This window comes from Carassius auratus, chromosome 13 (genome assembly GCF_003368295.1).
Source record: "Carassius auratus strain Wakin chromosome 13, ASM336829v1, whole genome shotgun sequence".
NCBI classification, from domain to species: domain Eukaryota; kingdom Metazoa; phylum Chordata; class Actinopteri; order Cypriniformes; family Cyprinidae; genus Carassius; species Carassius auratus.
The window spans coordinates 2,300,045-2,323,326 of NC_039255.1; the positions used below are offsets into that span (position 1 = coordinate 2,300,045).

Here is a 23,282-nt window from a genome sequence, read left to right on the forward strand (position 1 = left end):
GGGATGTTTATGGTGCAGAGCAGTAGCTACATGTGGAGATTATGACTTATATTAAAAACAATAACTTATATTAAAAGCTTATCGGCAACTATAGACAGCAAATATAATATGTTTTATTTGTATTGTTAGATGTATCAAATGTTATAGATTATACATTTAATGTAGCACGTGGTAGCAGTTATGCTAACAGTCGAGCAGGTTAGTGAAGCAGTGTTTTAACAATTTTTGCCATCTCCCTTTTATACTGCTCTCTTTCTGGCTTAGTCACACAAAATTAACAAAGACATTTAAACTCATTCTTTTTTGTTTCAAAAATTTGTCTCGAAACCTCTTTTCTCTTTATTAAAACTTTATATAGTAGCCTACGTGATAGAATCAAATGCTTTGCAAATCCGCTCGAAAGACCTGATCTGAATCAAATGTTTTGCGAACTCCAAAGCATGGGCGAGGCTAGCCCCTTTTTAGGGGTGCTTCAGCACCCCTAAAACATGGAGTAAGAAATGTTATCATTCTAAAAATTTTGTTCGTCTTTTACATGGTTAAATAATGTCCAAAACATACTCCGTAGTTTGTGTTTAAAATGTATGTGTTAAGGAGGAAAATGAAAACCCCCCCGCATACAAATGGTGTCATCCTCTTCTCTTCTTCTACTTCTCCTCTGTACCTGCACCTATACACACACACACACACCCTCCGCGCGACACTTAGGATTATCATCCTCCATCCTCTGAACTCTAGTCTATGTTTCTCCAGATCCACTTCAGCTCATCGTTCACCGCATCATGTTTACCCTTTCACTTTCACTCTTATTTTGTTGTCAACCCGAAGCGAGATCCAACATGGACTTCCGTTACATGGCGGACGTGTCAAAACAACGGTCCCCATGGCAAAATAAGAGTCCTTCGTCGGCATAAATATCGTATTTATTTATCCATTTGACCTTTTGAAGATAAAACTCTTTTTGAAATCTTGCCTTTCCTACTCCAATTTACTGACATTTAAAACGAAAGCATTACTCAAAATCTTAATGAATTTGTAATATATTACAACTATATTCTGAATATATAAATAAAATCATTTAAATGATTTAAATAATTAAAAAAAAGATTATGTAGTTTAACAAAACAAAATAAATAAAAAATATAAAAATGTTAACAAAATATTATAAATTTTTATTAATAAAAAATATTTTTTATGAACACAAAATGCTTTCAATTCTATTTAAGAATTATGAACATATTTATATTCATTAAAATATTCTATAAGTCTTAATGGATTTGTTATAGACACTTGCTAGATCCATTATATATATATATCTTAATATATTCAAACGGTCATTTCCACCAAAAAAAGGCTGCAAGGTCAGTTATTTAATCAAGGATTGTAATTTGTTTAGTAATTACACTAAATTATTGCTAGTTGCCTTTTAGTCATCTATCATATCCTTGAACTTGAAACTATAACTGCAATATGCTTTAATAAACTACATAAATAGAAAACATGTGACCTCATGATTCAAACATGCAATAAATATGCAGTAAATAAATACAACGGTACGAAATAGTTTAGAAATGCAACTGTGGTCAGGCCTACAGGACTACCTATGATTTTCATATTATATTACGAAGCAGAATACTTCTCTATCATTTTTAATTCAAACTTGCATGCATCATGAATGGGCGAGTGATAACAGTCAAAAATGCTACATTTGTGAAGTCAAAAAGTATTGTTTTACTCTTTTGCAGCATTGCCAATCCACATTAACGTAAACACAAAATCTGACATAACTTTTTTTTTTTAAACATTAAAAAAATGAGTTTAAGAACATACAACCAAAACTGCATCCTCAGCATGAGGGAATCGTGAATTCGTGCTGATATTAAAACTTAACAGTGTTATAAAGATTTGAATGCACAGTCAACGAGAGCATTAACCAAACAAGCATAACCAAAAACTGATTCAGAACTTACTAAGTGCTTGAGGACAGGAAGTACAAGAGTGTGAATGCATGTAAATAATGTCCTGAAAACATCTGTTTGATGACTAGAGTATAAAAGACTTCAACAGTAGGCTGACCATAGCTGCCAAATGTCTGAAAATGCCACGGTTTGGTGAACATACTGGACAGATCCAACAAGAAACAATACAGAAAAGTAATCTTTGGTTTGAAAATCATTCCCTTTTTTATCCCAAGCAATTACATAGCAAGTTCAATTCTCAGGCAGAAACATTCACCGGAATTAAATGCATATTTTACATCTAAAAATGCAAAGGTGAAAAAACAAAAAGGGTTATAAGCCGAACAAAAGAAAGAAGTTGCATGCATTAGAAGACATAACAGGATGTTTAGGAGGGAGGGAAATACAAAAATATATAAAAGAGGCTTGAGTAGATTAAATGCAGCGAGTGCTGGTGAGTTATTGTGTGGATGGTGGGTCTGTTTCTGCTGTGCAGTCTGTTTGAAGGCGTTTGTGTTCATGGTCCTGTACTGTCTCTGCCTGGCCGTCTGTGTCTTTGTCTTCTTCTCCGTCACTGTCTTCATTCTCCAAAGCGTCTGCGCTGCAGCGAGAGCCGTCACTGTCACTGTCGCAGGAACTGGACGTCTCGTCCTCTGAACTCGAGTAGACCTCGGCGCCATGGAAAATGTAGCGGTTCGGTGCTTGGAATAAATACTGTGAGGCTGCAAAACAGAAAAGCAACAAATTAAATCATGCATGCAAGGAGTGTTCGGACACTTCAAATCTACCAAGCATTTATAAAAATGAATATCTGATGATCTTTTTATTTGAACGGTGTCTTTATGAGAGATGAAGAGAAATCTTTCAAAACTCACTACTACCAAGATCACTTCAAACAATTTAAATGTAAACTTATAAAACATAAAAAAAAAAAAAAAAAAAATTATATAAATAAAATATAAATAAATTAAAAACAGCATCATAATAAAAATTTAATTATATAAATGAAAACTAAAATAGTTTTACGTAACGAATCAAACATGGAATGATCGCTGCATGTCTAGCCCCTCCCACCGGTTCTACAACAATGCCTGTCTAGCCCCGCCCACCTGTTCTAAATCACTGCTTGTTTAGCCCCGCCCCCCCGTTCTAAATCACTGCCTGTATAGCCCCGCCCACCCGTTCTAAATCACTGCCTGTTTAGCACCGCCCACCCGTTCTAAATCACTGCTTGTTTAGCCCCGCCCACCCGTTCTAAATCACTGCCTGTATAGCCCCGCCCACCCGTTCTACATCACTGCCCGTTCTAAATCACTGCCTGTATAGCCCCGCCCACCCGTTCTACATCACTGCCCGTTCTAAATCACTGCCTGTTTAGCCCCGCCCACCCGTTCTAAATCACTGCCTGTTTAGCCCCGCCCACCCGTTCTAAATCACTGCCTGTTTAGCCCCGCCCACCCGTTCTAAATCACTACTTGTTTAGCCCCGCCCACCCGTTCTAAATCACTGCCTGTTTAGCCCCGCCCACCCGTTCTAAATCACTGCCTGTTTAGCCCCGCCCACCCGTTCAAAATCTCTGCCTGTTTAGCCCCGCCCACCCGTTCTAAATCACTGCCTGTTTAGCCCCACGCACACATTTTAAATCTCTGCCTGTTTGACTCCGCCCACCATGTCTACATCACAGTCCATTTAGCCAATATTCGTTGATAATTACAGCAGGTACATCTTAAAGATGGGTTTACCTCCGAGTCGTTTGCTAATTGGACTCTGACAGATTCGGCTTCTCCAGCACCGTCTCCGCACTTCAGCATGGTGAGGATCAGCCGTTTCTTCCTCCTTCACATCATCAGTAGTGTCCAGTGCTTCTGTAGGGTCACACGCTACTCTCCTCTCCGGACTGGGACTCGCCGTCTTCGGAGAATGTTCTTTTGGGTCTGTGTTAGTTTCCGGTGCCGTCTCTGGATGAGGGCTTGTTCTTCGTGCTGCTGGGGAAGATGCTGTTTCCGGTTCCTCCTCTTTCTTGGGAGACAGTGAATCCTGACATTCAGTGTTTGGGACGTCCTCTGACGCTCCTGAGACGGGCCGAGCGTGATCTTCAGGCCCCTGGGGGTCTGTGGATGGGCTCTCAGCAGCCGGTTTCTCCGTGATTTCGCTGAGACGGGACGAGTTGTAGCACAGCTGCTCGAAGTCGCCCCCCAGACGATGGCAGAGTTCGTTCACGATGACGTCACAGTCTCCGAGCAGCTCCACGTCGAAGTTCAGATGCGGCAGCGGCTCGCGGTTGATCAGGACTTGAGGCACGTCATGAGGAATAGAGCCTTCAGAGAGAGACAGATGTATAAAACAAATGAAAGGTTAAATTAATAAACAAAAAAAAACAAAAACAAATTTTAAACCATACAATGGAATATTACAAGAAAACCATGTAAATTCTATGTAATAGCACAGTTTTGTGTACTTCCACGCTTCCATAAAGCGAATTTATTAAATCAACGTTTTTTTTAAGACTTATATAACGTTTTTATTATTTAATCATTACAATTCTTTTTTATTTAAAAAAAACAAATACAACAATTACTAAAAGATTTAATTTTTACAAATATTTTTAAAAAGTATATTTAATGAAATGCAATGAGATATTGAAAACCTGATTGCTTTTGTTTTAAGCAACTTTTATATGCAAGTTTTTTTGTCTTTATTATTTTTCCTTTTTTATTATTATTTAATAATAATAAAAATATAAATTTAAATAACTAATTCAATTTTTATACATTAAATATATTATTTTTTATTATATTCATACTTATTTTAAATAAATTACAAAAATAAATATAAAAAAATATATTTAATGAAATAACATTTATGCAATGAGTTTTTTGAAATGTAAAACTTTACAAAAATGAATATCGGACTGCTTTTTTTGCCTTTTTTATTATCATTCATTTAATAAAAAATAAGTAAAAATAATTAAAATAACATAAAAAAAATTTATACATTACATATATTTTTGTATTTAATTTAAATGCACCATATTTATTTTAAATAAAACAAAAAATAAATACAACCAAATACAATATTTAAAAATACAAAAAAATATATTTTTATGAAATTGCATGCAATGCGTTTTTAAAAATCGAAAACTTTACAAAAATAATTATATCTGATTGCATTTGTTTTACGCATCTTTAATTTAACACAACACAAAAATTACAAAAGTAAAAGAATATAAAAAAAATATTTCAATAAAGTATATATAATAAAAATAACATTTTGAAAAAGATTATTTAATTTGTTTAACTACATGCAAAGTGACAATTAACCGACATTAGAGAGAAGCGTAAACATGGAGACGTGTTATTAAATAGAAATATTAACTTCACAGGGGGACTAAAATTAGTAATTAGTAATTTTAGAGAAAACACAATGACGCCATCTTTAGTATCCACTAAACTGCTGATTAAGCTTCAAAAACAACACTCGCACCTGAATAGCTCTACATTTGTTTTTGTCTCAATCTGACCTGATGCATCATATCTGAATAGCCACACAAAATAGTTAGTTATCAAGCACAATAAGTCTATTTTCACATGCAAAAGCAACCCGGATTACTGCAGACATACGCACTGGGAATGAGAGCCACCGGCCGCACTTTCAGCGAGGAGCCGATCACGATGAGAAGATCCACTTCATCTTTATCCTGCTTCATGGCTCTGTGGAAAAACTCTGGAAGGTTCTCACCAAAGAAGACAATGTCTGGTTTCATAATGGCATACGGGACATCCGCCGGACACCTCGGACAGTGAGGAACAACCTGCAGCAGAACAATGACGGTTTCATGAGCCACGACACAAACGCAGGCACATATTAAAGGAGCAGCCCAATCAAAAATGTAGTTTTCTGCTCATTTTACACACCCTCGGGGCACTCGAGATTGAGTTTGTTACTTCATCAGATTCGGAGAAATGTAGCATTGCATCACTTGCTCTGCAGTGAATGGGTGCCGTCAGAATAAGAGTCCAAACAGCTGATAAAAAACAAATCAATAATCCACATAATAATACTTCTTCCAGTGAAAAAGTGCATCTTTGTTGTCTCTCACTTCAAAATCCAGCCACATATTTGTTTAGAGCTGTTTAAACAGTGCAGATTTCTCTCCTGATTCAGACCAGAACACTTTTTCACTGGAGGGAGTGTTATTATGGATTATAGACTTTAAAAACATCTTAATGCTGGATTTGTTTCAGCGTTTGTCTTCTCCAGATGTTCACTGATGGACTGGAGCGCTGTGGATTACTTGTGAGACTCTTATTCTGACGGCACCCATTCGCTGCAGAGCAAGTGATGCGATGCTACATTTCTCCAAATCTGACGAAGAAACAAACTCATCTTATTCTTGGATGACCTGAGGGTGAGGACAGCATCAGCAAATCTTCGTTTTTGGGGTGAACTGTTCCTTTAAATGTTCATACTCAATCATACCTGGTTGAATATATCCTCCCTTATGGCCTCACAGTCAACCTTATGTTTACAGACAAGACAGGAAGCAGTCGCAAAAGAACCTACAATTAAACCGTAAAACACAGAGGATAAAGAAAGAGTCTAGATAGTGACTGAATATTAAACTCTAGGTTTATTAGAGGAATTATCACTAGTAGATGTACCATGACACTGAATGATCTTCTGGATCCCAGCCACCTGCTCCAGCGTGTCGATATTCTGAGTGTAGTTCCTTAATAACCTTCCCTCCTTATCCAGCATCGAGATGAACCTGTGACATGGAGACGGCTGGAACTGTCCCGGGTAGATTTCCTACATCATGAGCACGATACACACGATATTGGTATTTATCTTCATGCATAGATTTAATGGCATGCATGCGATTTCAGAAATAAGTGCATGCAAACACATAAATGTAAACTTAGATATCCCAGGTGATTAATCACAATGCATTAAGACAATTGTTTTGTACTACAAGTAGTTTTTTTTAAATGCTATGTTTGGATATGCAAATTATGAATTATCTGATTAAATATGGACTTATTTGCATACATTTCCAGAAACATTCAGATTCTAAGTATTTGATTTTGTTGACACATTAGAGTTAGTTTTTTTTTTTCAGAGGGGATTTTGCATGTTTTTTATTTGGAAATACTGTCAGCAGTCAGGAAAAAACATTTTCACCTTGTTGTTAGGACTAAAATGTTATATATAATATAGACAAACCGCTCTTTAAAAACCTTCAGAATATAGACATATATATAGGAATAAAGTGTTTTTCTCATTTTGAGAAAATTGCCTTTTTAAAAAGATGTACTGTAAAAATCTACAGAGGTTAATAGATAAAGTGCAATAATAAAATTAGGCTTTTGATAGATTAACAAACCCTTCCATAAAAACCTTTAAAGTTTGGGGTCAGTAAGATTTGTAATGCGTTTTATAGACGTTTCTTCTGCTCTTCAAGGCTGCATTTATTGGATTAAAATACAGAAAAAAACTGTAATATTGTGAAATATTATTACAATTTAAAATAACAGGTTTCTAGTTAAATTTAATTGAAAATGTAATTTATTTCTGTGATGCTCCGCTGTATTTTCAGCATCATTCCTCCAGTCTTCAGTGTCACATGATCTTCAGAAATCAGAATAATATACTGATTCATATTGCTTAATATTTTTTGGAACCTGTGCTACTTTTTTCAAGATTCTTTGATGAATTTAAAGTTAAAAAGAACAGCGTTTATTCAAAATAGAAATCTTTTGTAACATCATACAGTTTGTGGTATTTTTTTTTTTTTTTTTTAGAAAGAAATGAATGCTTTTATTCAGCAAGCATGTGCTAAATTGATGAAAAGTGATGATAAAGACTTATATTGTTGGAAAAGATATCAATTTTAAATAAATGATGTTCTTTTTAACTTGAAATAATCCTGAATGAAATTACACTGATAATAAATCAGTATATTATTCTGATTTCTGAAAATCATGTGACACTGAAGACTGGAGTAATGACGCTGAAAATACAGCGGAGCATCATAGAAATAAATTACATTTTAAAGTATATTAAAATAGAAAAGCATCATTTTAAATGACAATAATATTTCAGAATTTTACAGTTTTTCTCTATTTTAGGAAAAATAAAAGCAATGTGATTGAAATCTAGTGCATTTGTGCATTTAAGTGCATTTACTCGGTTTTCTTTCAACTCTGAAATGCTATAGAAGCCTAAATTGACCAGTGCATGAAAAAAAAGTGCATGCAGTCTACTTGAAAAGCATCAACGCAGTAATATTTTTCCATTTATGGCAAGACGCAGTGTTTCGAACCTTGGCGAATTTGAAAAAAAGGCCTTGGATCTCTTCTAAAGTAGTCTATGTCGAACATGGCCTGAGGATCAGGGAGGTCAGGAAAGTCGACAGCGAGTCGAGCATATATACCGTCTCGAGACCGAAAATCAGGAATCCCGCAGGAAACAGACACCTGAGGAGGAACAAGAGGAGAATTCAGCATCCTGGAAACATGCTGAGAGTCTGTGTGTGATTTAAAGTAGATCTCAGAGACGCACCCCGGCGCCCGTGAGCACCAGAATCTTCTTCCTCTCCGTCAGGAGCCGCACCACGTCCTCCAGCGTGTTGACGTCTTTGCGTTTCTTTCTTTTGGGCGGTTCTGAGATGTTGATGATGATCTGCCACAGCGTCATGTCGTCCAGATCCGCCGGGAGAACCGTTTCGGGGAGCAGGTCTTTCAGAATGGCCCTCGGGTCGGTTCCTCTCATGATGTGCTGCTGAATGAACCGATACGAGCCTGAAAGACAACCAGACCTCAGTTTAACTCACAAAACACACACCTCACATGGAGGAGAGCACTGACTGAGCTTACCGATCTGTGGCTGAGGCGTCCAGTCACTGGAGCTGGCACGAGACGAGCAGTCGTCATCATCATCATCATCATCATCATGATGAAGAAGATCAGGTGATGTGAAACCATTGGGATGGTCTGTGTGCAAAACAGACAAAAACACGATTTCAGATCGAGTAACAGCAACTATAGCAGAATAAAGGGTTATTTAGTGCTTCGAATAATGCATTTGATTCTATATTTGATTCACTTATTTTATATTTTAATTTAATGAAAAAATATTTTAATAATTATGCAAGGTAGAACAAGACTGTGTGTTGATGTTTTGTTTTTTTAATGTGAAATTTCAGCTGGTTTATTGAACCAGTTATTACAAAAAAATATGAATGCATTATTACAGTGACTAAATGCTTTTAATAAAGCATGCAAATAAATGTAGAAAGAAAGCATGAAATATTTATAAAGTTGACAAGACAAGTGACAGAAGTGTGACATGCTATATATTATTGTATAAAAATAATAATAATATGTAATGACTGAGAAAGTAAATAATATTAAATACATAACAATAATAATAGAATGAAATTGAGTTTTAAGTAAAATAAAATAATAATAAATATATAAATAATTTAATATATTTAATAAATACGTTAATAATAGTAATAAAAACTTAATTATAAAACTAATTGAAAACTAAAGTTATTAGATAATTATTACTTATAATTACAAGATTAAAAATAACATTTATTTAATCATTATTTAAAATATATGAAATAATAAAAGGCTTAAAATCGAAATAATAATAGATAAAATATATATTTAAAAAAAAACATTTAAAACAAGTTTTTTAGTATCAAATAAAAGTTGGAACTCCACCGATGATGATAATAATTAGCAACTGAATAATTAAACAGATGTTTCATAAAATAAATAAATGATAATAAAAAATTGTTAGTTGCTATTATATTGAATATTAATACGGACCACACTAAAGTAAAAACAGGGTAAAACGGAGTGAACTGTAGTGAACCTGACTGTGGGCTCAGCATGAGAGAAAACTATCTTAAAATCTCCCAAAATAATCAATAAACGGACTCGAGCGCTCGGGACGGTCGTACCGGAGAGCTGCGGCTCAGGCTCGGTCTCGGTGCGGCGTTGATGGTTGTTGTTGTTCAGTGAGGCCTGATGGGACTCGGTCCTCGGCGCCGGTTCCGCCTCCATCGGCTCGGTTCCGACAGCCGCGCTGTGCTCCGGGTCACCGGGCGGATCCAGGGGTCTCGGTCTCTTCGGAAGCGGCTCGGCGTCGGCGGTGTCGGCCCGTTGATTCTCGCCGTCCGCCATCTTCACCAGGGAGTGAACGGAGGAGGAGCGAGAGGACCTTCCGGTAATCATGTGACGTCACGTCACGAGCAGACGGACAGGAGCAAATCAAAATGCATAAATACATTTATCTTTCTCTTTTAAGTTCTGTTAATTATTATTATTATTTTAATTGTGTTTGAATTTGTACTTACGAACTGTGTACATGTAAGAAATATGCTGTTGAATCCTGTTTGGCAGTAAAAAAAAAAAAAACTCTACAGAATAGCCAAAACAACATGCTAACTATTTTGAAATAGTATTATTAGTACTATTTTAACACACACACAGACACACAGAGAGAGAGAGAGAGAGAGAGAGAGAGAGAGAGAGAGAGAGAGATTTAATTGTATTTATTTCACAAATTATATATATATATATATAACGTTAGAGGCTTTGAAAATATATAAATAGTGCAAGTGTTAGAGGGCCTTTAAAAAAAAGTAAATAAAAATAATATTTAAAAAATCACGGAGTGAAATCAATCATTATCTGTGTTTTAATACACTCACATAAAATCAAGATGCATCAAAAGTCATTTTGTTTGTAATTTTTTACAGATTTCAATCAGAAGTCTGGTATTTTAATGTAGTCGGAGCGTCTGCGTCATTTAAAAGTACTTCTACCGTAAAACTCCAAATAGCTGCGCGCACGCGCGCTCTGTAGACCGCGGCCGACAGACAGCGGAACTCGTGCACGAGAGTTTACGGTATTGTCGTGTAGCGGTGGAGTGTAGGAGGCATGGAGTCGATCCTGAGCTGCAGAAGGGAGGATCTGGAAGATTATTACGGGCTTCTCGGCTGCGATGAACTCTCAACGGTGAACACGCCACTCTCTACAACTCGTCAGAGTTCCTTTACGGCTTGTGTTCGATTATTTCCGCTAGTTTATAAAGGCAACGTTTTATTATTATAATCGCAAATGCAACATGTGTGTTCGTTTAATCTATTGTAAACAATGTAAAAACATTTGATAATTGCATTAACATGCATGTGACAGAATAAAAGTTGATAACAGCAGAACAGCATATTGATTTGTGTGACGTCAGTGATCCTGCTGGTAATAATAACTGCTTTAGTTTCATCGATGTGTGTTAGAGAGTCATCACATGCTCATCTGTGACACTAATCATCTTCTTTAGACTGAACAGATCGTGACTGAGTTTAAAGTGCGAGCTCTGGCCTGTCATCCTGACAAACACCCAGAGAACCCCAGAGCAGGTAACACACTCACTCATATTCTCCATGATTAACATATTCATTTGAATGAGTTGCAATGATTTTTGTCTGAAAACATTCACAGTTGTTGATTTAGATTTTCCAGAAGGTTGTGAGTTGTTTCCCATAAAATACCACATTTTGGACTATTATTGATCTGTTTGAATCAATAATTTACAAAAAAAGTAATTTATATAACACATATATTATTACACTGCTGTTCAAAAGTTTGGGATCAGTAATGTGTAAGGAAGTCTCTTCTGCTCATCAAGGCTGCATCTATTTGATTAAAACACAGAAGAAAAACTGTAATATTGATAATAAATTAGCATAATAACAACAGTGTATAATATATATTAATTTACAATAAGATGTAATTTTAAAACAACTAAATTGTCTAATTATAATTTATATAAAAAAGTCAACAAAGTGTTTTAGTAATTAATGCAATAAAATAAAAACTTTTTTTTTTTATGAATGATTAATAATTTTTTTTTTTTAAATATAATATTTAAAGATTCAATTACAGTGGATTGTGTTGGCACGTTTTTAAATTACTTTTTTTTTTTTTTTTTTTTAATAGTTAAATATTTATAATTAGTTTTTTTGGTAAATTTATTTATTAAAGTTTTTTTTATTATATTTTATATTTTTTTGTTTTAATTTTTTCTTGATTCACACTCACCTAAAATAGCATGATGACATATTACAAAGAAACAGAAATAAATAAAAATAAAAAAATAAATAAATATATATATATATATATATATATATATATATATATATATATATATATATATATATATAATTTTTTTATTTTTTATTACTATTATTATTTTTTTATATATATTTTTTTTTTTCAATAACTGATGAGTTATTCACAGTAAGCCCAGGAACATTAATAAAGGAAGTTTCTCACACATGAACTCTTCACAGTGGAGGACTTCCAGAAGCTACAGGAAGCTAAAGATGTTCTCACAGATGAGAAGAAAAGAAAGAGTTACGATCTCTGGCTCAGAAGTCAGATTGTAATCCCGTTCAGCGAGTGGCAAGCGCTCAGTGACTCCGTTAAAACAGTGAGTCTTAGTTAGGTGATATATTCATTATATTTAGAACATTTTATAATAATTGCATTACTGTATTCCTGAAAATCACATTTCAGTCAATGCATTGGGCTTCGAGGAGCAAGAAAGAGCCGATGCTTGAGGCTGCAGAAGATCCAGCGGAGGAGAAACCGTCTGAATCCTCGCTGCCATCCAGTAAGAGACTGGTTTTATGACTCTTTACAGTCCTTCACTTCTAAAGGATTGAGTTTTTTTGACTGTTGTGTTTCTGTTTCACAGCGGATCATCGGTTTCGATGGACTGGTGCAGCTCCTTCAGGCCTTTTACACAAGTTCAGGAACTATGAAATATAATGCATATGTTCTGTTCTATTCTATGCTTTTGTGTGTAAGTGCATGTGTTCCAAAGTCATTTACTTTTCAATGTTTCAACATTTATGGCATAAGATTGACTTTCTCTGTTTGTTTGTTTTGTTGGATGTTAACATATGTGCATGAAACCAGGAGCACAAAACCAGTTATGCATCATCTGAAAGCTGAATAAATCATCTTTCAACTGATGTGTGGTTTGTCAGGAGGACAATATTTGTCTGAGATACAACTATTTGAGAATCTGGAATCTGAGGGAGCAAAAAGCATGTATTAAAGCAAAAAAAAAAAAAATCTAAATATTGAGAAAATCATCTAGAGACTTATGACTGGTTTTGTGCTCCAGAGACACATTTATTGATATTAATATTCAACAGTGATGCTTCATATGCCTTAAATGTCCTATCAGAATCATTTTCCTGAATTATGAGTAAAACATGTTTTCAAGCCTGCAGATTTGCACCAGAAATAATTATAAAGTTTATTTGAATTAATACAGTGGGGCTCGAAAGTTTGGGCACCTCTTGCAGAATCTGTGAAAATATGAGTAATTTTCAAAAAATAAGAGAGATCATAATAAATGCATGTTATATTTTATTTAGCACTGTCCTGAGTAAGATATTGTACATAAAAGATATTAACATTTATTCCACAAGACAAAAAAAATGCTGAAATTATTAAAATAACCCCCTCAAAAGTTTGGGAACCCTTGGTTCTTAGTACTGTGTTCTGTTCCCTGATGATCCTCGGCTGTCTTTCTGTTTTGTGATGGTTGTGCATGAGTCCCTTGTTTGTTCTGAACAGTTAAACTGAGCAGCGTTCTTCAGAAAAATCTTTAAGCTCCTGCAGATTCTTCAGTTTTCCAGCATCTTTGCATATTTGAACCCTTTCCAGCAGTGACTTTATGATTTTGAGATGCATCTTTTCAGACTGAGGACATTTGAGGGACTCAAACACAACTATTTAAAAAGATTCAAACATTCACTGATGCTCCAGAAGGAAACAAGATGCATTAAGAGCTGGGGGGTGAAAACTTTTGAACAAGATGAAGATGGCCAGATTTGTCTTATTTTGTTGAAATATAATTTTTTTCCATTTAGTTCTGCCCTTCGTAAGCAACAGAAGATACTTGTATGTTTCCCGGTACACAAATTAAGTACAATTTACCTTGATCTTCAAATTCTTAATGCATCTTGTTTCCTTCTGGAATATCAGTGAATGTTTGAATCTTTTTAAATAGTTGTGTTTGAGTCACTCAAATGTCCTCAGTCTGAAAAGATGCATCTCAAAATCATAAAGTCACTGCTGGAAAGGGTTCAAATATGCAAAGACGCTGGAAAACTGAAGAATCTGCAGGAGCTTAAAGATTTTTCTGAAGAACGCTGCTCAGTTTAACTGTTCAGAACAAACAAGGGACTCATGCACAACCATCACAAAACAGAAAGACAGTCGAGGATCATCAGGTAACAGCACACAGTATTAAGAACCAAGGGTTCCCAAACTTTTGAGTGGGGTTATTTTAATAATTTCAGCATTTTTTTTGTCTTGTGGAATAAATGTTAAAATATTTTATGCACAATATCTTACTCAGGGCAGTACTAAATAAAATATAACATGCATTTATTATGATCTCTCTTATTTTTTGAAAATTACTCATATTTTCACAGATTCTGCAAGAGGTGCCCAAACTTTCGATCCCCACTGTATGTGTCATGAATAATTTATTGAATGGATATATCACTAATTAAATAATAATAATAATAATTAATATATAACCATAAAAATCACATTCAATTAATAAATGTAACTACATATAAGCCAGGAGTGTCTTAAAAATATCACTTTTTTTATTCATAATTTTATGTAGAAAAGTGTTTATGATTTGAGTTCCTTGTGCAATCAACATTTTGAGGCATATTTATATATACATATATGTGTGTGTGTAAAGTATGTGTATCTGTGGTCACTTCCATTCCAAGTGTTTCTATATCTGTGTGTGTGTGTGTTGTTCTTAATTGTCAGCCAATGTTGCATAAATAAAACTTTGTATTGTGAAATAGGTGAAATATTTTTTTTTACATACAGTACGTATACTGAGCCAATACTAAAGGGATTTAAAGGGACAGTAACCTCTAAGATGAAGATTCCACTGGATAAACTCAAAATATTCCAACACAACTGAAAGATGTTATTTGAGTTGATGGTAGTTGATGGTATTTTAAATTGAATAGTGTATTCAGTAGAATCTCACTTGATTCTCTTTCATGGGTGTAGAGTTTAGGAGAGATGATTTCAGTTCATCAAACCCTTGCCATTTCTTTACTAACATTAGGGGATCCAAACTGTGATATAATTCCATCAGCATGAATAGTTTTCAAGTGGGGGAGTGACAGAGGTTGTATTTTTTTCTTTAAGATTACATATTAAATATTTTTTATCTATTTACTTTTCTACTAATTCTTTCATTTTGTATTAAACCTTTATAAACCTGTAGATTTTTCTTCTTACGGAACTAAAGGCATTTTTCTATCCATCCATCCATGCCAAATCTGTTTGAATCTGTTGGTTTTCCTAAATGCATTTTTTTTTCCTAACAAATTTACTACTATTTTTATTTTATGTAAAAAAAATTACATTTTGAATTAATCAGTTTTAATCTGTAGGTTTTCCTTCACATGATTAAATGAATTTATTCACTTATTATTATTATTTATATATATATATATATATATATATATATATATATATATATTATTATTATTATTATTTTAAAGACGTTTTTTCTGCTAATCAAGGCTGCATATATTTAACCGAAAATACAGAAAAGATAATAAATATTGCTATGTAAAATAAAATACTTTATTTGGATATATTTTTAAATATGATATCTTTCTGTGATCCAAAGCTGAATTTTTTTTAATAATACAATATACACTACAGTACAAATGTTTGGGGTCAGCAGATTTTTTTATTTCTATTTTTGACAGAAATTAATACTTTTATTCAGCAAGAATGTGTAGAATTGATCAAAGGTGACAGTAAGGACTTTTACTTCTATTTTGAAAAAAATATTGTTCTTTTTAGCTTTTTATTATCATCAAAGAATCCTGAAAAAGTATCACAGGTTCCCCCCAAAAATATTAAGCAGCAAAACTGTAACAAATCTGCATATTTTCTGATTTCTGAAGATCATGTGACTCTGAAGACTGGAGGAATGATGCTGAAAATACAGCGGAGCATCACAGAAATAAATTACACTTTAACACAGATTCACACTGAAAATCATTATTTTGCATTATAATAATATTTGACAATTTTTCCCCCTGTAATTTTGATCAAATAAACGAGCTTTAATGAGCAGAAGATACTTCTTTAAACAACAATACAAATCTTACTGACGCCAAACTTTTTGAACAGCAGTGTTTATTTATTTATTTAAATATTTTAGTTAAATCGGTTTAAATCTTCCGGTGTAAATTAAAGGCAGTAGGAACAGATTTCACTTTTATTTTATTGTCCTCTCCAGTTACACCTGTCCGCTCTTCCTTAACCGCGTGTTCATTCATTGGTCAAAATCCAGCGGATCTGCTCTGTGATTGGTCGGTCCCACGTGTCAATCATTCCAGTGACTTTCACTGACTCTAGTTCACACGCTGTTGTGACCGTCGGCGGGTCGGGAGCGCGCATAGAAGACCCCAAGTTTAAAGTCAAGATGGCAAGTAAACTCCTTCTGAGAGCATGTCGGCTGACTCTGATGGGAAAACAACACATTTTAATGAAAACACCTCAGCGTGCTATGGCCAGTAAAGGTGAGACACATTCTATAGAGCTCCCTCACCATTAACCAGGGGCGTAGCAGCCATTTTAAAAGTGGGGGGGACAGCTGATGTTCATAATAAATTCTAAATAGAATACCAATTGGCATTTTACTTTTTCAAATTTGGGAACATGACATGATAGCTTACAGGAACCTATTTTTGTTCAATCATACTCAAAATGTAAAAATACTGCAGGACTTCGAGACCAATGGGAGACCATCTATAATTTATTTTTTATTTTTTATGAAATAAAGATATTTTATGACATTTACAATATTTCAGTTGCACTACATTTGAACAATAACTTTTCTTTTTCTCAGTTGGACAAAAACAGGTGTTAAATGAGTATACTGATTACATCTACAGTAATTTTATACAACATACATTTTATGAAAATTATGAGACAGATAATCTGTGAAAAAAATCAAGCTCCTCTGGCTCCTCCCAGTGGTCCTATTGCCATTTGCAGAAATACATCACTCCCGGACCGGTAAAAAAACAACCAATCAGAGCTGCGGTCCGTAACTTTGTTTGTGTTCAAAATGTAGAAAAATGTATATAATAAGCGAGTACATCATGAATCCACTTTCCAAACCGTGTTTTTAGCTTGTCCTGTATCACTAGGGTGCACCGATAATAAGTGTTTATATTCAGACTATTTTAGATTGCTTCGGGGGTACCGCGGCGGAGTAACCCAGTACCTTTGTGATTCTTCATAGACATAAACAGAGATAAGTAGTTCCGGCTACAATGTTCTTCCGCAAGACGCAAGAAGTTCTGTTTATTAACCGCTAGAGCGTCAAAAGTTCCCTACCGCAGCTTTAAAATAGTCAATCTGCTTTTTTTATACAAATCTCATCTGTTACACATTCTGGAGAGGTTGAGCAACTGCCCCTTCTCTCTGCCAGTGACGTCACAGCCTGCCTTTCCTACAGACCAGTTAGAACATAAAGTAACAGTTATGAATTAAAAGAACAAAATTTGATAAAGTATTTTAAGATATTCGTTGCAAAACAAATATGATTTATTGTGAAATTATAATCTTACTCCGCGAGCAGCACGTAGACAAACAAAAGACAGCGGAAACCAATAATATTGTTACGTCTTATTTAGCAGACGCTTTTATCCAAAGCGACAATTAGGAGAGCATTTAACACACTGAATCTGGCGCGACGTGACGAGGTCCATACGGGTTCAATAGGTTAAATAATAACATGAAAACTTTATCGCGCGATTCGTGTCATCGCGACATACTGTAACATACTTACAGTGTGTGTTTGAAAAAAGGATGTTATCGTCCTTTGCTATTTTTCTGGGGTGCATTTTATCCCAGACGGCCTAATAGCAAAGTGAACAAACGAACGAACGAAAATTCAGAAGAGCAACAAGAGATTTGAAGCTCATAGCAGACGCGACCAGGAGATGATTCGCTCTGTGATTGGCTGAATGTTACTTCACTCAAATCTAAGTAACAAATCAGAGAACACTACAGGAAATATTCACGCTGGATCCTAAAAAAAAAAAAAAAAAAAAAAAAAAAAAAAAAAATTAGCAGGGGTCAGAATCACCTGTTTCTAAAAGTGCGGGGGACGTGTCCCCCCCGTCCCCCCCGGTTGCTACGCCACTGCCATTAACTACTGATATTATTTATGCACGTACAAAAATAAAGCAATATTTTGTCCTGTTATATATTTTTGAATGAGTGACATATGAATGCTCTAATACAGACATGCTGTCACACAACAGAAACCGCTCATTAATATCTAAAGAACAAATTAAAAAAGTAGGATTAAATGCGCTAGACATGACTATGTCTATAACGTCTAATAATAACGTGGAGGCTCGTATGATATACAAGCAGTAAGATTAATCAAGGTCATTTGCTCTTGCTGCTGTGGCCTTTCTTGGCACTGAACTCGTGTTCGTGTGCCAGTGACTCTGGATCATGGCGCTCTCAGTGAAGCGCAGGGCGCCGCTTTATTCAGCCGCTGTTTGGCGACATCTAGTGGACACACTCTGTCATCGCAACCTCAAGTCCAAAACATTACGATTATGATTTATTTTTGATTTTAAACATAAAATTTATTTGCAGTAACATGCTGGTGACGATCTAAATTAGCAACATTAACATTATTCAGGTATATACTATTTATATAACTAATGTATAATTCGTGAATGTACATTCAAGTAGAATTAATGAAAAAATATTTTGAAAAAATATTAGTTATTGTAAATAACTAAACTAAAACCATTGCTACTTGAAAAAAAAACACAGAAAAACATTTTCATGTAGTTTAAGCTATGTATTAAAATAAGAATTATACCATACATAAAGTAATAAAAACAACAACAACAAAGTGACTAAAACTGTTTCCCTCCCCCCAGCAAAGAATAAATAAAATAACACTGATATACACTGTCAAAATTATGTATATAAAAAATAAAACATAAAACAAGGAGGAGGAGTCATTTTTACAAGAAAATACTTTTTCAGTACTTTTTGTTTTACTTTAAGAGTGGAAATTGTTTCCGCATAAATTTCTTTTTCAGGCTATGCATGTACATGGTCTGTTAAGCATTATATGTTTGTTATTAATAAACAGTTTCATAAAGTGTTTCTTATAGGATTTTTTTAAAATACACAGTGAAAATTTTCTAACAATTCTAAATTAAAAACTATATTAAAATAGAATGTTATTTAATAAAGTTTTTCTTCTAACTCTCTGTATGTTTTTGTACCACAAAATGTATTAATGTAAAAAAAAAAAAAACCTTACTTTGAAGATTTTTATTTGATACCTTGAGGATAAATTTCAGATTATGATATAATGCAATTATAATTTCAATGGGAATATTTAACTGGGATAAATCAAGTTATATTTAAATTAAAAAAAAAATTGTAAATTAAATAGTTTACTGTATTCTTTTACAATTAAATGTAATGAGTATCCTCTCTAGGGCTCTCTTTACCGATGTCTGCTGTACTCAACCGTATTGTTGTCCTTCCACTGATAATGTTGTGTGTTTTTCAGGTATTCCTACAGATGAAGAGCAGGCAGCGGGGCTGGAGAGACGCATCCTGCAGGCCATGAAGAAAGGCCAGGTAAAACACAGCATGACATTTCTGTTTGACCGTCAGCTGTGATGAGTGTAGTTCTCATTTGGAACGCCCCCTGATCTGTTTCACAGGATCCTTACAGCATCTTCAAGCCGAAGGAATACACTGGAACCAGAGACGACCCTCATATTGTTCCCAGCATCAACAACAAACGGCTGGTCGGCTGCCTCTGTAAGACACACACACACACACACACACACACACACACACAGACAGACAGACACACACACACACACATCTACTTGATTAGCTATATTTTTAAATAAGTACAGTAGATCTTTATCAAGGAAGTGTTTCTAAAGGAAAGGTGTGTGTCTGTGTGTTCTCTTGTGAAGGTGAGGAGGACAACACTGCGGTCGTTTGGTTCTGGCTTCACGAAGGAAATCCTCAGCGCTGTCCGTCCTGCGGCTCACACTACAAACTGGTCCATCACGAGCTGCCACACTGAGCTGCACCACACACACACACACACACACACACACACACCTCTGGAGAAACCACTGCGTGCCTCTGCCAAACATGTACAGGAGTCAATAATAAAAACTCTATCATACAATCAAAGGGTCATGATGGTTTTGTGTTCCGTTGTAACGTTAAAACAACGCTGAAGATCAAGGAATCGTTACTCTCAGGGAAAAAGGCAGAACTGCAAGATATAAACAAACTGCAGACTTCCTTGCTTTTGATTTTCTCAGAATCGTGAGTTTATTTCTAAATTTGGATTTTGACGTTTCAGTGGAACCTGAGTTACAGTGATTTAAATGAACTAGCTTTCACCCCAATCATGTAAATTAAAAAGGATTCAGAATTCAGCAGCTGAAGTGGTTTGATTCAAGTAACATTTAAGAGCAGTGTGCTTGATTTATGGTGTTTGCAATCCCACAATTGCACACTTGATTACAAACAGTGCAAACGGTCTGATGCTTTTCTGTCCGGTTTCATCACCTGTCGAAGCAGGGAGCAGCGCAGGGGTACAGCGGGTTCATCTGGTAAGCTCTGCCTGGTATGTTGACCTTAGCATCCATGCTCTGTGTCTGTGTGAGCCCATGCACAGGTGCCGTGGAGACCTGCATTGAGGCCGTATGTGTCAGATATGTCGCAGGACCTTGAGAGGACACTACCAGCGGCTGGCAGCTCTGCTGCATGTATTGTGTGTTCGGCCGCTGCATGTACTGATGCAAGGACACGCTCGGTCCCTGGACGGGATACATCATCTGTGCAGGCTGAGCACTCGGCTGTGGGCATTTCTGTTTGTTTGCTTCCTTTACGTCACTGTCATGAGCACTGAGAAAGAGATAATGTCCATGTTTGTAGTGTACACTTAACCATTCAACTATAACACATTATTTTCAGTTTGAGTGCTTAAAGTGAAACGGAAAGCAACTAGCTGAAATAAAGTTGTATTGTATTTTATTTCAAGTAACAAAAAAAAAAATGCTGAAATGCATTCATTAAAGTTGCATATGCATCAATTCAAGTTGCATTCTGAAATGTTTCTATACATATGCATCAGTACAGTTGCACTTCTTTTACTACATACTTTCATTAAAAATATACATTTACATCTTTACTGTATGCAAGTAAATTAAACTTTATTGATGCCTACGTCTACTGCATGCATATGCAATTTTGCTGAATAAATGTAAATACAACATGAATGAATGCTTATGCAACTTTACTGAATGCATGTAAATGCAAAGTGAACTCATTCAGTAAAGTTGTACATGCACGCATTCAAACTTTATTTACATGCATTCCATTTTGATGGTTTTTGTTTTAGGACAACAACTCTGGGTGAAACTCACAGTAGAAGTCTCTCCACGCAGGGCAGCAGCTGCTCCCAGGTGTACGCATGTACTGCATGGTCTTCTCCATGCATACCATCGGCCAGCCGTCATGCAGGTCCATCGCAGGTAGTACTCGATGAAGTGAGCAGCGGTGGGGAGATACAGGTTCCACTGAAACTTAATTTTCTGTAAAGTTGTTTTGCAATGATTTGTAAAGTAAAAAGCACTATAAATTAAATGAAAACAGTACTAAGATTAAAGTAGTAACTTTTTACAAAAAAGTTGAAATGCTAAAATTATTAAAACTGGCATAAACATAAAGGCTAAAAAAAATAAAATAATAATAATTCCTAAACTTCTAACTGCAACGATGAGGCTAAAAGCTGTGCTATGTGTCACTCTGAGTAAGTGCTGTAATAGTTTATAATGACATTGATGTTGTTTGGACGCCAGAACCGTGTGTGTGTGTGTGTGTGTGTGTGTGTGTGTGTGTGTGTGTGTGTGTGTGTGTGTGTGTGTGTGTGTGTGTGTGTGTGTGTGTCCACCTGGATGTTCCCGTGTTTGGCTCCTGGGATAATCTGAATCCTCTCAAAGTCCCTCCCCAGGATGATGATGTCACAGTCAGAGTAGTGCGCCTGTCCCACGAGCCCCGGACAAAACAACACACACAGTCTGACACTGATGATCACAGAGAGTTCTACATATCATCTGAATCTAATGTTTTGCTACATTTTTATCTATTTTTTTAAATCGAGGAATCAGAGTTTTAAATGATTTCTTTACGGTTAATAATCTCTGCTGCTGCTGTTACACTCACAGTCACGAACAGCTTGAATCATCTGGACTTTTTGAGTCAAATGTTTTGGCATAGCCTAATTATTTAGCATTTTTATTTTAGATTATTTCTTAACATATCAGACAATATCTGCCTTCATTTTGCATGCATCTTGTTTACTCTCGCTTATAAACTTTTTGTTGCTCTTTTTGTTGTTTTTTATCCTCATTTGTAAGTCACTTTGGATAAAAGCGTCTGCTAAATGAATAAATGTAAATGTAAACTTATCAAATTATGGCTTCGTTTCCTTACATGAATATCGAAATATTCAACTCAAATAAACACTTGTATGATGCAGTATTAGAATTATAATTTAATTTGGGGTCCTATATATACCCTGAACACTGCACAGCGGGCATCGCTACAAAAAAATAATAAAAATAATTTGAAACTCATCCTATTTTGTTTTAATTTTCCCTTACTAAATTATACAGTTACTGATGCTATGGACTGTGGGATTACTAACAGGCTATTAACAAAAAACTGTCTCTAAACCTCTTTTCTCTTTATTAAAAGTTGATCTAGACAAGTACATTTTTTGCAAATCATGTTTTGCAAATCCGCTTGAAAGGCCTGATCTCAAATGATTCGCGAAACGCGCTTCGGAGTCTCGATCTGAATCAAATGTTTTGCAAGCTCCGATGCCCCGATCAAATGATTCACGAACCGCGCTTCGGAGTCTCGATCTGAATCAAATGTTTTGCAAACTCGCTCCGAAGCCCCGATCAAACGATTCACGAAACGCGCTTCGGAGTCCCGATCTGAATCAAATGTTTTGCAAACTCGCTCCGAAGCCCCGATCAAACGATTCACGAAACGCGCTTCGGAGTCCCGATCTGAATCAAATGTTTTGCAAACTCGCTCCGAAGCCCCGATCAAACGATTCACGAAACGCGCTTCGGAG

At 35.3% G+C, this 23,282-nt stretch overlaps 3 protein-coding genes and 1 pseudogene across 3 annotated transcripts; 2 read left to right on the plus strand and 2 right to left on the minus strand.

Annotated features, from left to right (window-relative positions):
- Positions 1-1,711: 1,711 nt before the first annotated feature.
- On the minus strand, positions 1,712-10,192 carry LOC113112327 (NAD-dependent protein deacetylase sirtuin-1-like; annotated as a pseudogene).
- A 687-nt stretch (positions 10,193-10,879) lies between these two features.
- Positions 10,880-12,980, plus strand: LOC113112338 (dnaJ homolog subfamily C member 12). The gene is made up of 5 exons (XM_026277807.1): positions 10,880-10,990; positions 11,313-11,391; positions 12,325-12,464; positions 12,551-12,647; positions 12,732-12,980. The coding sequence occupies exons 1-5, from the start codon at positions 10,913-10,915 to the stop codon at positions 12,803-12,805; spliced, it is 468 nt and encodes a 155-aa protein (XP_026133592.1). The 5' UTR covers positions 10,880-10,912; the 3' UTR covers positions 12,806-12,980.
- Positions 12,981-16,465: 3,485 nt separating this feature from the next.
- LOC113112344 (cytochrome c oxidase subunit 5B, mitochondrial-like) lies at positions 16,466-20,312 on the plus strand. The gene is made up of 4 exons (XM_026277813.1): positions 16,466-16,629; positions 19,671-19,741; positions 19,828-19,927; positions 20,092-20,312. The coding sequence occupies exons 1-4, from the start codon at positions 16,533-16,535 to the stop codon at positions 20,202-20,204; spliced, it is 381 nt and encodes a 126-aa protein (XP_026133598.1). The 5' UTR covers positions 16,466-16,532; the 3' UTR covers positions 20,205-20,312.
- An 85-nt stretch (positions 20,313-20,397) lies between these two features.
- LOC113112342 (cyclin-J-like) lies at positions 20,398-21,669 on the minus strand. Its single transcript, XM_026277810.1, has 2 exons — positions 21,562-21,669; positions 20,398-21,040 (listed from the first exon to the last, which is right to left on the minus strand). Exons 1-2 carry the CDS (start codon positions 21,633-21,635, stop codon positions 20,698-20,700), a joined length of 417 nt encoding a protein of 138 aa, XP_026133595.1. The 5' UTR covers positions 21,636-21,669; the 3' UTR covers positions 20,398-20,697.
- Positions 21,670-23,282: the final 1,613 nt, after the last annotated feature.

Bases quoted from the DNA above. Each gene is read 5' to 3' on its own strand.
- LOC113112342 (XM_026277810.1), bottom strand. From the start codon at position 21,635: ATGCATGGAGAAGACCATGCAGTACATGCGTACACCTGGGAGCAGCTG. The intron at 21,041-21,561 runs GTGAGTTTCACC...TCTCTTTCTCAG, and splicing joins TGCGTGGAGAGACTTCTACT to TGCTCATGACAGTGACGTAA.
- LOC113112338 (XM_026277807.1), top strand. From the start codon at position 10,913: ATGGAGTCGATCCTGAGCTGCAGAAGGGAGGATCTGGAAGATTATTAC. The intron at 12,465-12,550 runs GTGAGTCTTAGT...ATCACATTTCAG, and splicing joins TCAGTGACTCCGTTAAAACA to TCAATGCATTGGGCTTCGAG. The intron at 12,648-12,731 runs GTAAGAGACTGG...TCTGTTTCACAG, and splicing joins TGAATCCTCGCTGCCATCCA to CGGATCATCGGTTTCGATGG.
- LOC113112344 (XM_026277813.1), top strand. From the start codon at position 16,533: ATGGCAAGTAAACTCCTTCTGAGAGCATGTCGGCTGACTCTGATGGGA. The intron at 16,630-19,670 runs GTGAGACACATT...TGTGTTTTTCAG, and splicing joins GCGTGCTATGGCCAGTAAAG to GTATTCCTACAGATGAAGAG. The intron at 19,742-19,827 runs GTAAAACACAGC...TCTGTTTCACAG, and splicing joins AGGCCATGAAGAAAGGCCAG to GATCCTTACAGCATCTTCAA.